General features: G+C 44.1%; 1 protein-coding gene across 1 annotated transcript in view; it reads left to right on the forward strand.

The window, feature by feature from the left end:
- The window catches only part of SYN1 (synapsin I), a 132,818-nt gene extending 122,207 nt beyond the window's left edge, over positions 1–10,611 (forward strand). The window contains 7 exon segments of the mRNA XM_070741167.1: positions 1,074–1,216; positions 1,848–1,922; positions 2,119–2,221; positions 3,330–3,479; positions 8,027–8,090; positions 8,196–8,853; positions 10,371–10,611. Coding sequence (XP_070597268.1) covers positions 1,074–1,216; positions 1,848–1,922; positions 2,119–2,221; positions 3,330–3,479; positions 8,027–8,090; positions 8,196–8,853; positions 10,371–10,506 — 1,329 coding nt within the window. The 3' untranslated portion in view covers positions 10,507–10,611.
- Positions 10,612–14,078: the final 3,467 nt, after the last annotated feature.

Below are 14,078 nucleotides of genomic sequence, written 5' to 3' on the forward strand. Positions count from 1 at the left end.
ATGTCGGTGCGTCTTATACACGAAATACAGCAATTTTTGCTCTCCCAAAGCCCTGCCCCCACATCCCATGTTTGGACAGAAAGTCTGGGAGAGGGCAAAATGGCCCAGTTTGGGCCAAAAATGGGTTGTCTTCCCCCCCCCTTCACAAAAATGGGGTGGGCAAAGGGTCTAGGGAGCCTACAGAGAGCTCATGGGGGCTAAGGGAAGGCAAAAAAAGTTTCAATTTTTGTGAAAAAATGGGTGAAACATGGCCCATTTTTCACCAAACTGGGGGCATTTTTGCCACCCCCCCCCCATCCTTGCAAGCTTCCCAGATCCTTTGGCCATCCCAATTTTGTGAAAAAACAGGCAAAAAATGGCTCTTTTTTTTGCAAAAATGGGGCTTTTTTGGCTAATTATCCCATCTAGCATGACTGGAGGAGGAATTCTGGGAGTTGAAGTCCACTAGTCTTAAAGCTGTCAAGTTTGAAGACCCCTGGATCAGGTGTTAAGGGCGCAAGGGTCTTCAAACTTGGCAAGTTTAAGACTTGTGGACTTTAACTCCCATTCCTGAGCTAGCATGACTGGAAGAGGAATTCTGGGAGTTGAAGTCCACAAGTCTTAAAGCTGTCAAGTTTGAAGTTTGTAAAAAGTACATGTTTGTAAAAAGTATTATGCTACACTGGTATTTTATTAAATAATATATTACTACACCATTTGGTTCAGAATACTTTTTTCCTTGTTTTCCACCTCTATAATCTAGGTGCATCTTATATTCTGGTGGGTCTTATACTCCCAAAAATACGGTATTATGTGATGTGGTTTTTTTTGTATTTTCATGCTTAACATTTGGGGGGAAATAAATGTAAATAATGGGCTACAGGCAGACGGCACTATTGTATTCCTGTATGACGTGATCATATGAGGAAGAGAAATTCACATAGTAAACCTCACCAGGAAATACGTAAAACATGCAATTTGGGAGGGTAAATCAGGCTTTAAAGAGGTCAACATTTGGTTGCTGAAATGTGGATGATGCAAGCTTATTCTCTCGTGTTTGAGACAGTGAATGCAAAGGCTTCTGTTTGTTACAGGTCAAGGTGGAGAACCAGTATGATTTCCAGGACATAGCCAGTGTAGTAGCTCTCACCAAGACCTATGCCACCTCAGAACCTTTTATCGATGCCAAGTATGATATCCGTATACAGAAGATTGGCAATAACTACAAAGCCTACATGTGAGTCTGGTGAAATTTCCCCATGTTTATACCTCTTTACTCTTAGCAAATGTTCCCACTTCCCCCTCGAAGCTTCTTGACCTGCACTTGATCCCACCATTACTTAAATCAACTTCCTTTCTACTTTGCCTCCTCCCTTCAGCAGAATGATGTCTTCCACGAAACTTTATTGACCCTCATCAGTATTTTCAAGTCACTTTCTAGAAACCACCCTGGAAGCAGTGACCATATGCAAAAGTTTGTGTCTTACATCTTTAATAATTGATATATGGGAATTCTGGCAAACACGCATTTGTCATGTAAAATTGAAATATCTACGCTTGATGAAATTTTATTTTTTTTTAAAAAAAAATAACCAAACAAACTATGAAAGATACGTACCATCCTGTTTTCTCACTTTTTGGACTGTGTTTGTGCTACCTCTGAGTGAAAGTTTAAATTGTACCTCCTTTGAGGGTTCAGTTTCTCAAAACACCATATTTAATACACCCAAGCCCCATTTGATTTTCCCTGTGTCAATCTCTATCAGTCTTTCTCTTGATGCTATTGACCTCCTGTTTCAAGCAAATGTTTGCTTTCTGATTCCTCTCTGGATCTTTTATTACCCATGTTGTCCTCTTTCCCCTGGCAGGAGGACCTCTGTTTCAGGCAACTGGAAAACCAATACTGGCTCTGCCATGTTGGAGCAAATAGCTATGTCGGATAGGTGAGTGGCATGGATGGGGAAATATGATTGAGTAGATAGAAAGTGTTATAAATAAGGAAAGCTCTTCCTCTCTATGGCTTCCCAAGCTCTTTTGGCTAAATATATCTGAGTGAAAGTGGTAAAATCAGGAGGGTTCTGTACTTGTGCTAGATTTATAATTTTCTCTCTGTCCTTGATCTTTTCCATTCTGCGGTAGGTACAAGCTATGGGTGGACACTTGTTCGGAAATTTTTGGTGGTTTGGACATCTGTGCGGTAGAAGCTCTGCATGGCAAGGATGGACGTGACCACATTATTGAGGTGAGCTGCTGAGAATGCTTATATTTTAACAAATATACCAGGGAACACAAACCTTTTAAAAAAATTCTAAAAGAAGGGAAGATTAGAATATGGTATACGGTATAAAAGCCAGGTTAAAAGTTTCTTTTTAAATTGAGGATTTTTAAGCCAATCGGCTCTTTTTAACAAGTTAGTTCTGGAAATATTGAAACTTCAACATGCATGTGTTTTTAAGATACTGGGACAGTATTGGACACTTTCAGGCCAAAGAGTTGAAATCCATCTTCAGCTGCGAAACTCACTAGGTGGCATCAGGCCATTCACTTTCTCTCTCCCCTTTTACTCAAACAATACAGCATTCATTTAGTCCATCAGGGAACCATCATTCCTATTGTGGCAGAAAACCTTACGGATATTTACTGAAAAGATTTGGGGGATGGTTTGGAAAAACCTTGACCCACATTAAAAATAAAAGTTTTTACTAATATTCAGAATATTATAGTTCAATGTGTCTTGGAAAACTCAACCGTGATAAAACAACTGGTGGTTAATGTTAGGGTCCTTTGAGAGATAAATATATACAGTACCTATATCACTCTGCTTCTATTGTATTTTCCTATGTTTAGGGCGAATGTATATTTTGTCTATTGACGTTTATGTTGGTTTTCCATGTTACAGGCAGTGGGGCAAACTGGCTTAGTTCCAGTTATTTCCTGGCTACATGGAATCAGACTGTGTTCTTTGAGTCACCACCCATTGCACCATGTGGTTTTGTTAACACTATTGCTTAGTGTTTATACACACAGCACACGTAATCCTTCCAACAAATACCCTGTAATGGTGGTCATCTGTTATTATCCCCATTCTGCAGATGTTTATCTTCTGTAGGGAGATGGGCTGTCAGAGGAAAGATATTCTCTGGATGTTATCCATATTTTTTAATCACCTATTAGTTTTCATCCCAAATTGAAACTTCTGCTTTTAATTTGCTAGTGCCATTCATGTTTAAAGTAGGCATTTAGAAAGCAACAAAATAACGTCATTTTCTGCAGAAGGCCTTGGACTAATCCACCAGTGTTCTACTTAAGGGAAACAGCTCACTTCCTGTTTGTTCTTGGCCTTTCCTCAGGTAGTGGGATCATCCATGCCTTTGATTGGAGACCATCAAGAGGAAGATAAGCAGCTGATTGTGGAGCTGGTACTGTCACGCATGGCCCAGGTCATTCCTCGCACTCCCGTGCCCTCCCCTGTGCGCTCTGCCTCAGGACAGCATGCCCAGGTATTACCACTTTGTTTTTCATCATAAACACAAGAGGAGTCATTCCTCGTTTTTTGTTTTGTTTATGTTTAGTCACTGCTTACTAGAAACTGGAGGAAGGGAGTCAGGAGGAGGAGGGAATGCTGGCTCAGAGCAGCAAACAATCATAGTTAATGAGTTCAGATTATGGCAACAGTAAAGGGAACCAAGCACAGGTTGCCTGCATTAGGACCAGGGTTAGTATCTGAAATTTCTAATTAAAAGCTGGTGGGTCCAAAAGGTGCAGGAGATTTCAGCATGAGGCACTAAAACTATTTTGACCTATAAAGCCCTTCATGGCATCGGACCAGAATACCTCCGGGACCGCCTTCTGCCGCACGAATCCCAGCGACCGGTTAGGTCCCACAGAGTTGGCCTTCTCCGGGTCCCATCGACTAAGCAATGTTGTTTGGCGGGACCTAGGAGAAGAGCCTTCTCTGTGGCGGCCCCAACCCTCTGGAATCAGCTCCCCCCAGATATCAGAGTTGCCCCCACCCTCCTTGCCTTTCGCACGCTCCTTAAAACCCACCTCTGTCGTCCAGCATGGGGGAATTGAAATTTCCCTTCCCCTAGGCTTATAGAATTTATACATAGTATGTTTGTATGTATGATTGGTTCTTTAAATTGGGTTTTTTTAGAGTATTTTTAATATTAGATTTGTTTACATTGTCTTTTTATTGTTGTTAGCCGCCCCGAGTCTTCGGAGAGGGGCGGCATACAAATCTAATAAATAAATAAAAATAAATATTTTGTTTTTGATAATAAATTAAATTTGCAGACGATACGACAGTGGTGGGGCTCATTAATAAGAACAATGAGTCTGCTTATAGAAATGAAGTAGAAGGGCTGACATTATGGTGTAAAGAAAACAATCTTGCACTTAACACCAAAAAAACTAAAGAACTGATCATTGACTTTAGGAGGAAGAAAGATGTATATTCACCATTGCACATAAATGGCGAGGAGGTGGAGAGGGTTGGTAGTTTCAAATTTCTGGGCACTTATATCTCAGAAGACCTCTCATGGACTATGAATGTTAATATGCTTATGAAGAAGGCACAAAAGAGGCTGTACTTCCTGAGAATGCTCAGGAAGATAAATTTATCTCAGCATCTACTGTTGTCCTACTATCGCAGCACCATTGAGAGTGTCTTGACATACGGCATTCTAGCTTGGTATGGGAGCAGCTCTGTAGCAAACAAAAAAGCTCTACAGAGAATTATTAAAACTGCCCAGAACATCATTGGTCTCCAGCTACCCGCCCTGGATGACATCTTCACATCTCGCTGTTCTAGGAAGGTGCATACTATTCTCATGGACTCTTCTCATCCTGCTTACAATCTCTTTGAATTGTTGCCTTCTGGCAGAAGATATAGAACAACTAGAACTTGGGCCACATGTTTCCTGAATAGTTTTTATCCCAGAGCTATACTCGCACTTAACAACAAACTAAAGGGTCACCATCAGTGAAGTGTTGGACAATATTACTCGGTTTGTCATGTAGATGGTTGAGAGGTTCAGGGTGAGGAATTTGTAGTGGGTGGGACATTTAGTCTATTTTTTACTCTATTTTTTATTCTACTTTTAAATTTACCTATTCTGTTTTTATGTATGATGGGACTGGTCTCTGGGTGTCACACGACTTTCGTTGCCAATTTGTTGATTTTGACAATGACAATAAAATTTATTATTATTATTATAATGGACACTTAGATGGCTTAGTAAAGCCTATACCCGTGATGGCCAAACTATGGCACGCGTGCCAGATGTGGCATGCAGACCATCTCTTCAGGCATTCCAGCCCTCATCCATTGCTCTTACAGGTGTGCACCGGCCAGTTGTGCAGGAGCACTGCAAACTGGAAGAGCAGTTCCCTGGCACGCTATGTGTTCCGGGAAGCCGAGCTTCTGTTTTCTGGCATATACATGTGTGCTGGCCAGCTTGTTTTGCACATGCATGCATTCCAGAAACCGGAAGATCAGGAGATCAGCACACATGTGCATGCCAGAAACTGGAAGCTAAGGTTCCCGGCGCACTCATGCCGCTCTTCCGGTTTCCAGTGCTCCCATGCACACGTCTGTATGCTCCTATTTCGGCACTTGGTGCCGAAAAGGTTCGCCAACACTGGCCTATACGATGAAATCCAAGTCAACATTTCTATCTAACTATTTGATCTCAAGCACCTGATGTTCCTCTATAATACTATAATAATAATAATAATAATAATAATAATAATAATAATAATAATAATAATAATAATAATAATAATATGTGGCACAGATGATCCACTAGAACTTGTGCCGGAACTACCATTTACCAGTGGCAAAGAACTGGTGGGATCATCAGCCCGAAAAAGTGGTCGAAAATGAGCAAGCAAAACTACTATGGGCCTTCCGACTTCAGACTGATCGAATTCTGAAGCATAACACACCAGACATTGTGATCGTGGAGAAAAAGAAAGTATGGATCATCGACATCGCAATCCCAGGGAACAGCAGAATTGAGGAGAAGCAGCTAGAGAAATTAGTGAAATACGAAGATCTAAAAATTGAGCTGCAACGATTCTGGCATAAGCCAGTGAAAGTGGTCCCAGTGGTACTTGGCATGCTGGGCGTAGTACCAAAGGATCTCAGCGGACATTTGAAAACCATAGGAATTGACAAAAACTCCATCTGTCAATTGCAAATCCCCGCTTTACCAATTGCAATCCCCGCTTTACTGGGATTGGCAAACATAATTCGCCGCTACATCACGCAGTCCTAGGTGCTTGGGAAGCGCCCGACTGGTGATGAAATACGAAATCCAGCATAGTGATCTCGTTTGCTGTGTTGCATTGAAATAATAATAATAATAATAATAATAATAATAATAATAATAATAACAACAACAACAAAACAAAAATAACAATAACTATAACAACAACAACAACAACAACAACAACAATAATAATATCTGTAGAGATTTCATTTAAATGCCGTGGATAATAAACATTGGTAGATTGGTCTACTTCGAATTTGTCCAGTCTCGCTTTCAAGATCTTAAGAGCCACTCTCCTGGATGCCATCCAGCGTTCTGTTTCCCACAGTAATTGCCAGCTACAGGCCACTGTGAAATTCACAAGTGCCACCAGGTCCTCCTATTCATGGTTCCTAGCAATAGGCATTCAGAGGCATACTGCCTCTAATTCTGGAAGTATATAACTGTCTCAAGCAAAATGGCTGTTATTTGTCTAATGTTCCTTTAAAGGCCATTGAATGTAGTGGCTGCCATAACAGTTTGTGTTATGAAGAAGAATGCTTCTCTTGTCCTTTGAAGCTTTTCCGTAGCTAAATTGCTATCATCACATCTGTCAAAACAAATTTCAGCGATCTAGAGACACTTTATTTATTTTATTTATTTTATTAACTGGATTTATATGCCGCCCCTCTCCACTCCACACCACCCCCATCTTTTGCTAAACATCTAAGACAATGATGGCGAACCTTTTTTCCTTGGGTGCCAATAGAGCATACCCACATCCATAATTCAATGCCTGGGGGGAGGGACAGCTTCTCCTGCCCCACGGAGGCTGTCTGGAGGCTGGAAATGGCTTGTTTCCCAACTTCTGATGGACCCAGTAGGTTCATGTTTCATCCTTTCCAGGCTCCAAAGGCTTCCCTGGAGCTGGGGAAGGGTAAAAACACCCTCCCCCATTGCGCCTGGAGGCTCTCTGGGAGCCAAAACGTCCTCCCAGAGCCTCTGCGCGAGTCAAAAATCAACTGGCTGGAACACACATACATATTGGAACTGAACTAGGGCAACAGCTCGTGTGCCAGCAGATACGGCTCCGCATGCCACCTGTGGCACCCGTGCCATAGGTTCGCCATCACTGATTTAGGAAAAAGGAAGAGCAAGGAAAACTCTCGGTTTGGTCAATCCATTCCTCATGGTTTGCGAAGAGTTTACATGGTCCCCAGTATAGTAGTACCTCAAGATACGAGCTGCTCCACATGCGAGTATTCCAAGTTACGAGCCACGACGGGAGCAAAATTTCTGTTCGACACCCGAGCTCAAATTCGGGATACGAGCCGAGCTTCCACTAGTTGGCGCAAGAATCCTTGCTTCTGGTTATCGCAGCAGGGGGAAAAAAAGGCTAAAGGCATTCGTTCGAGATACGAGTTGATCGACATACGAGCTCGGTTCTGGAACGAATTAAACTCGTATCTAATTAAACGAGTCTCCGGAGAGGGGCGGCATACAAATCCAATAAATAAATAAAATAAATAAATAAATCTAGAGGTACTACTGTATTTGATGGCTCCAGGGGAGAGAGATTCCTCCGTCATCCATTCATTTGGGGGGGGATTGAATGTCTGAATGGGCAGCCTACTAGGGAAAAATTTAGAGACATTCCTGTATTGCGTGGCCAATGCTACAAAGAAGGTAAAATATCACATAATTGGGAAAACTGTAGCTGGGCAGGACGGGATAAAAGGAAAGAAGGATAAGTTTTGATGCATGCGCCTGCTTTTGTTTGTTTTTGTTCATAGGCTCAGCCAGTTCAAGCTGGACAGAGACAAGGCCCACCAGCCCAACAGAGACCTCCACCCCAAGGTGAATTATGCTATGGGGGAAACAGTGGCTCAGGTGGGAGGCATCAGAATATTTTGTCGAAAGAGAATTTAAGAAGTCTAAAACAGAGTTCACTCTGTCTTTCAGGAGGACCTCAGCAGCCGCCTCCAGGCTCCCAGCGCCCTCCGTCTCAGCAACGCCCCACGCCCCAAGGCCAGCAACTCTCAGGCCTTACCCCACAGCCCGGGGGTCCCGCAATGGGCCAGCGCCTGCCCAGCCCCACCACCCAGCAGCCCCCACCACAGGCTCAGCAACGGCCCGCAGGGCAGCGCCAGCCTGCAGCCCAACAGTCTCGCCAGCAGGGGCCGCCCTCTGCTCCACAGTCCCCCCAGCCTCAGAGAGGCCCGAGCCCCAGTGGTGGAGGACAGCAGCAGTGGCAGCAAGGATCCCCACCCCAGCAGCCGCAACGGCCTGCGGGGGCTGGCCTGACCAAGACAGCGTCTGGGGGCCTCCCAGGGCAACAGCAGCAGCAGGCCCAGCGCCCTCCAGCGGCTGGCGGCCAGCCACGGCAGCATCCACGGCAGGGCAGCCAAGGGGGCCTGACCCAGCAGCGCCCTCCGGGAGCAGGAGCCCAGCAGCAGCGCCCAGCACCGCCCACCACCCAGCAGCCGAGGCCCAGTACTCAGGGGCAGGGCCCCGGTGTCCCAGGGCAACAAGGGAACCGCCCCCCGCCAAGCCAAGGAAAGCCACAAGTTGCCCAGAAACCCAGTCAGGATCTGCCTCCTCCACCCCAGCCCCAGCTGAAGTAAGCGTTGGACTCTTGGGTTCTCTATGAAGGAAGCAGGGTTAGGCAGGCTCCCGAGACTTAATTTTCGCAAAGTGGGGGTTTTGTTCCTAGATAAACAGGGGGCGGGCTTTTGGTAGGTTGCCACGGTGACCTGGTAACCTCAGATACTTAAGGGCACAAGCAGTGCTACATGCACTTTCCCCTATCCTCCAATTCGGGATTCACTTTTTGCAAATTCAGTGTGTTGTCATTTTGTGTCCTTTTCACCTTTGTCCAAGTTCACTGAGGGGTTAGGGGTTAGAATATTTGCACCAGGGATGATTAGGTGAAGTAGGAATGACAAGGCAGGGAAGGGAATGAAAGGTCACTTGCTTATAAGAAATTCTTCACTGACATCATCACTGCTGTCTTGCTAAATTTTTTAAAATGTTCGCTTTTGCTTGCCACTGTGAGAATTAGACTGCTTTTTATTTATTTTTTTAAAAAACCCACCTTGTCCAGAAACAAAAAAAAAAGGTTACTCAATTCTACACATATACAAGGTCATCATTTGAAATGATGCATCTCCACCCATGCTTTAAGATGTCATGTTCTTGAGTTGAAATTTGAAAAAACAAAGATATTTTTCTTTTTAAAGTCCATTTTAAAACCCACTAACTACAGTATATAAATCAAACCTTGCAGGATACATTTAAAGCTGAGGGGGTTAGCATACATTCAGGAAAGATTGTATTTCATCATCCCTTGCTGTGCCTGTGGCAAGTGTTTCCCATGGGGTGGCATAGAAACAGGGATGAAATTGTTTGACCGGTGAAAGGGGGAGAGTGCTTTCAGTGGGCTTCCCGAGCTAACGCCAGTTCTAGGAGGTCAGTTTTGCTGAGATCAAAAGAAGAATTTTTTAAAAAACCAAACCAAACAGCGAAGCAGTTACCCACAAGGGCAGCAGCACTTAGGGCTTCCAAAAAGTACTTCTTGCTGAATAACTTCTTCAGATCGTTGCTGCAGCTCCTCTATCAGCCCAGGCGTGCCAAAATAACACAGGGAGCCCCTGCTCCCCTGCTCTCAATTCAACGGGAATCTCTCCGTCAATGAAAAGAATTGGAATGGGACGTGGGGCGGGGAGAGAGGGATAGGGGTGGTGGTGGGAGAGCTGTTTCAATTTGGAAGAAAACGCCTGAGAATTTCCCTCTTCCCTCATGTTTTTCCTGCGGCGGGATCGTTTCCCCAGTCTCCCCCTACTTGGAAGCACCCTCCTTTGCAGTATTAAAATTAGGGCTGGAGGGGGCGGTGAGGCCCCTCGATGGCCTTGCCCGCTTTGCAGCTCCGTGCTTGCTCCTTACCCTACTCTAGAGAAGGAGGGCATTGCTTCCCAAGATCCCCTTTCTTCTCTCCCAGCGTTTCAGACAAAGCAAGTTCTGTTGCCTGACCTGATTTTAATAGTGTGTTTCTCATTTCTCCTCTCCGTCTACCCCTCCCTTCTTTCCTGCCCCCACTCCCCCCCCACTCCCCCCCATTCCTCCCTCACTGTCCCTTAGCAAATCCCAGTCTCTGACCAATACCTTCCCCCTTGCAGAGGCACCGGCGCCGCGGGGCAGCCTTAGTCAGGACGAAGTGCGTGCTGAGAGCATCCGCAGCCTCCGACAGAGCTTCGCCAGCCTCTTCTCCGACTGAGAGACTTCCCCTCTGTGCTGCGACCCTCCACTTCCCCGGGGCCTAGATCCCTTCCCCCACCCGTCTTCTTCTGAGACTCTGAACCCCGTGTCCCTTCACTGCTTCGACCCACCCACCCCCGTGGGAATGAATGCTCTTCCAAAAGGAATCTGTTTATCTGTTTATTTTTTTAACCCCACTCTTCTCTTCCCCCCCCCCCTTCATTTTGAAGAATTTCTTCTGCCCTCCCCTCCATTAACGGCAATCCCATGGAAAGGAGGAAGCGATATCTATCCCTGGTGGAGATCCCTGGTAAAATAGAATATAATTCTTTATTGGCCAAGTGTGATTGCACACCAAAGGAATTGGTCTTTGGTGCATAGACTCTCAGTGTACAACAAAGAAAAAGATACATTCGTCAAGAATCATAGAGGTGCAGCACTTAAGGATTGCCATAGGGGTCAAATAAGCAATGAAGAAACAATCAATATTAATAAAAATCTTAAGGATACAAAGGAAGAGCACTTGCTGGAAATGGTCAGAGCTAGAAAATGGGTTGATATTAAATCCCCCAGGCTTTTGAGGCCTTTTACATTCTGAATGTTTGTTTCAAATTATAATTTGGTTGTGTACTGATTTATTAGATTTATGCAGCTGCTCATCTCACATAGTTGATTCTGGGTGGCCTATAATGAAGAAGGTGTCTGTACAGAGCAATTATCTGGGGAGAGAGAGAGATACACAGATACACACATGTGTGTGTGTGTTTGTGCATGCATGTGTGCATGCATGCACCAAAACATGACCATCTCTACCCTAAATGCAACAAGAACTACACAGTCTTCTGGGCAGGCGGCTCTGTTTATGTTCCCTTAAAATCCTAAATCTTCCCTCTGCCACTATCCTTTGTTCCAAGAACCTATTTTTTGCTCTGTTTTCTACGACTAATTCTGTATCCATTTCTGCAGAATATATTTATCCCCCTGCAAACCAAACTTGCCGGTTATCAGAGAGCTTCCTTCCTTCCTTCCTTCCATCAGGATCTCCCACCCCCCCCCCTTTCATCTGGAGGCTGCAGATTTCTCAAGTCCACATCTCTCCTCTATAAATATGCAATCTTTATGCCTGGTTCTCTTCTCCCAGCCTAGAGGCCCTCAAGCTTGGGAAAAAGGGAGAGGAGAGGGGTCTCCAGGGATCTCTCTACATAGCATGAGGGAGGGGACTTGTCCTGGGGCCCATGTCTGTGTTTGTGGCCACAAAGATGTCTATGTTGCTGTTTGTGAGTAAGCCAGTCAATTGCCACTTGCCCTTTGCACAATCCCGTTGTCCCTACTCCTTAGCTGCCCGCTTCCAACTCTTGTTGCCTTGGCTGCAGGTTCCGCCTCCCCACTTCAGCGATGTGCAACTTTCTCCCCATGCGTTTTGGTAACCGTATACTCGGCAAGCCTTAATCTAGACACACACCTCCTTTCCATCCTACCTCACACTGGTTTTGGTTGTGTTTTTCCCCCCTCCCACCCTCCTAGTAGCACTCCCAGTCTGTCACTCCACTGTAAGCTTTAGCATCTACTGATCGTCAGGAAGGTGCTGGGAAGGGCCAATGAGGTACTTTATCCCCAGACCTTTTGCTAAGAACCAGGGGTGGGCTACTGCCTGGATGAGGGGGAATGCAGTGGGGCAGAAAAAAATGGAGCTCCACCCCAGAGAACCCAATTCGTACAGAAAGATATTGAAAGAAAATGCAGGGCATCCTGCGTAAGCCACGCCTACAGTGTGGTAGTAAAAATTTTGGTAGCCCTTCACTGTTTAGAACCCAGTCGTAATGGAGGGGAGACAATTGGCCAATACTTTTGAGTTTGTGGTGGAGAATGCAGTTGTTTTTTTCAAGCTCATTTCCTGTCCTTCCTCCCACTTGGCCAATCAAATCTATCTGCTCTTCCCCCAAAACAGCCATAGTACTGCCACTATAGCCAAGGGATGCTTTTGCTATTTTGATGACTGAAGAAATAAAACTTCATCCCCGATGGACATACAAGGGGGTTCACATCCAAAAGCAGAACTTGGTCCCCTCCCTCTCCCCCCACTCCTTGTATATAACTCAAGAGAGAAACCCCCCACTCTATTTTTGTGATTCTCCTTTAACCCTAAAGCTGTGTCGATTCCTCCTGTCCCCTTCTCTGAAAAGATCATGGGGACAGGGCCACTTAATGCGTGATGGTCTGATAGCTGCAAAGTCGCGTGTTGTAGCTGTGTTGTGACATGATGCTTTGAGCTGTGTTTGCAACTTAACTGTCAGGTTGGGGAGGGGGATGCAGCAGAGGCTCAATTCCTGTGTGTTACACCCCTTTTTCCATTCTTCAGCCTCTTTCCCCCAGAGATCTACTCCTTTGCCACCAAGAGATCTGGGAAGGACAATTTAAAGTGCTAACTTGGTATCTTTGTTATTTATTCTTGTCTGGAAAGTGCATCCCCCTCGCACACTATTTTTGTGGGAATAGAGGCCTTTCCTATTGCTGTGGTTCTGTCTCTGTGAATCAAAATTTCAATGGATCAGTGATGTAAAAAACATAAATAAATAAATAAATATATCTATATTAAAAATACGAATACTTATTGGAAAAATGCATGTTCTATCACTGGAATGAAATCAAAGCACACATACAGACACTACGTATGAAGAGATACGAAGAGGAAGGGGTATGATGACATCAAAACGAAGAAGTGGATAGATAAAACAAATTATATGCAGCATGGGAAGAAAGGGGTGTGGAGGAGTTGATCACAGTTAATTGATCAGTCTGTCCCTGTGTTGAGCTTCCCAATGCATATATGGGTCCTGTTGATATACAAAATGCTGGGTTACATGGATAGTTATCTTGATTTGGCAAGATTCTTGTTCTGTTCTGTTCTGTTCTTTGTTTGTTTATTTATTTATTGATTAGATTAGATTAGATTAGATTAGATTATTTATTAGATTAGATTTGTATGCCACCCCTCTCCGTAGACTCGGGGCAGCTCACAACAATAAAACAATTCAAGACAAATCTAATAATTTAAAAACATTTTTAAAAAACCCATTATTAAAGCAGACATACACACAAACATACCATACATGAATTGTATAGGCCCGGGGGAGATGTTAACTTTGTTGATGTATCTTAGCAATGAAAATAATTTTTTGCAATGTCCCACGTTCTTAAGGATCCTTCTTCACATTGAAACCTGTGAGATCAGTGTCAAACATTATTTTAAAAACACCATTTATTGTCACATTACTTCTATTTCATAAACAAAATTCCAATGTAAAATAAATAAGGGTATATTGGATACACACAAACCATTTAAAGCAGTTGCTTGTTCATTATCATGGTAAAATGTGGCTAGGAAGCCATTTTAAAAAGGGCAGCAGTCTTATTTGCTACCATGGATCACGTGGTCTACTTTTTTTGTGTGGGGGGGAAAAATAAGCTCATTTAAAGTCAATTTTGCGATTTTATAGTACAATACAAAGCTGCACTATTAATGTACCAGAACATAAACATTAGATTGCATGGTTACTACACTTCCCAACATTGACAGGGAAAAAATGCAGA

This window comes from Erythrolamprus reginae, chromosome 2 (assembly GCF_031021105.1).
Source record: "Erythrolamprus reginae isolate rEryReg1 chromosome 2, rEryReg1.hap1, whole genome shotgun sequence".
In the NCBI taxonomy this organism is placed as follows: Eukaryota; Metazoa; Chordata; class Lepidosauria; order Squamata; family Dipsadidae; genus Erythrolamprus; species Erythrolamprus reginae.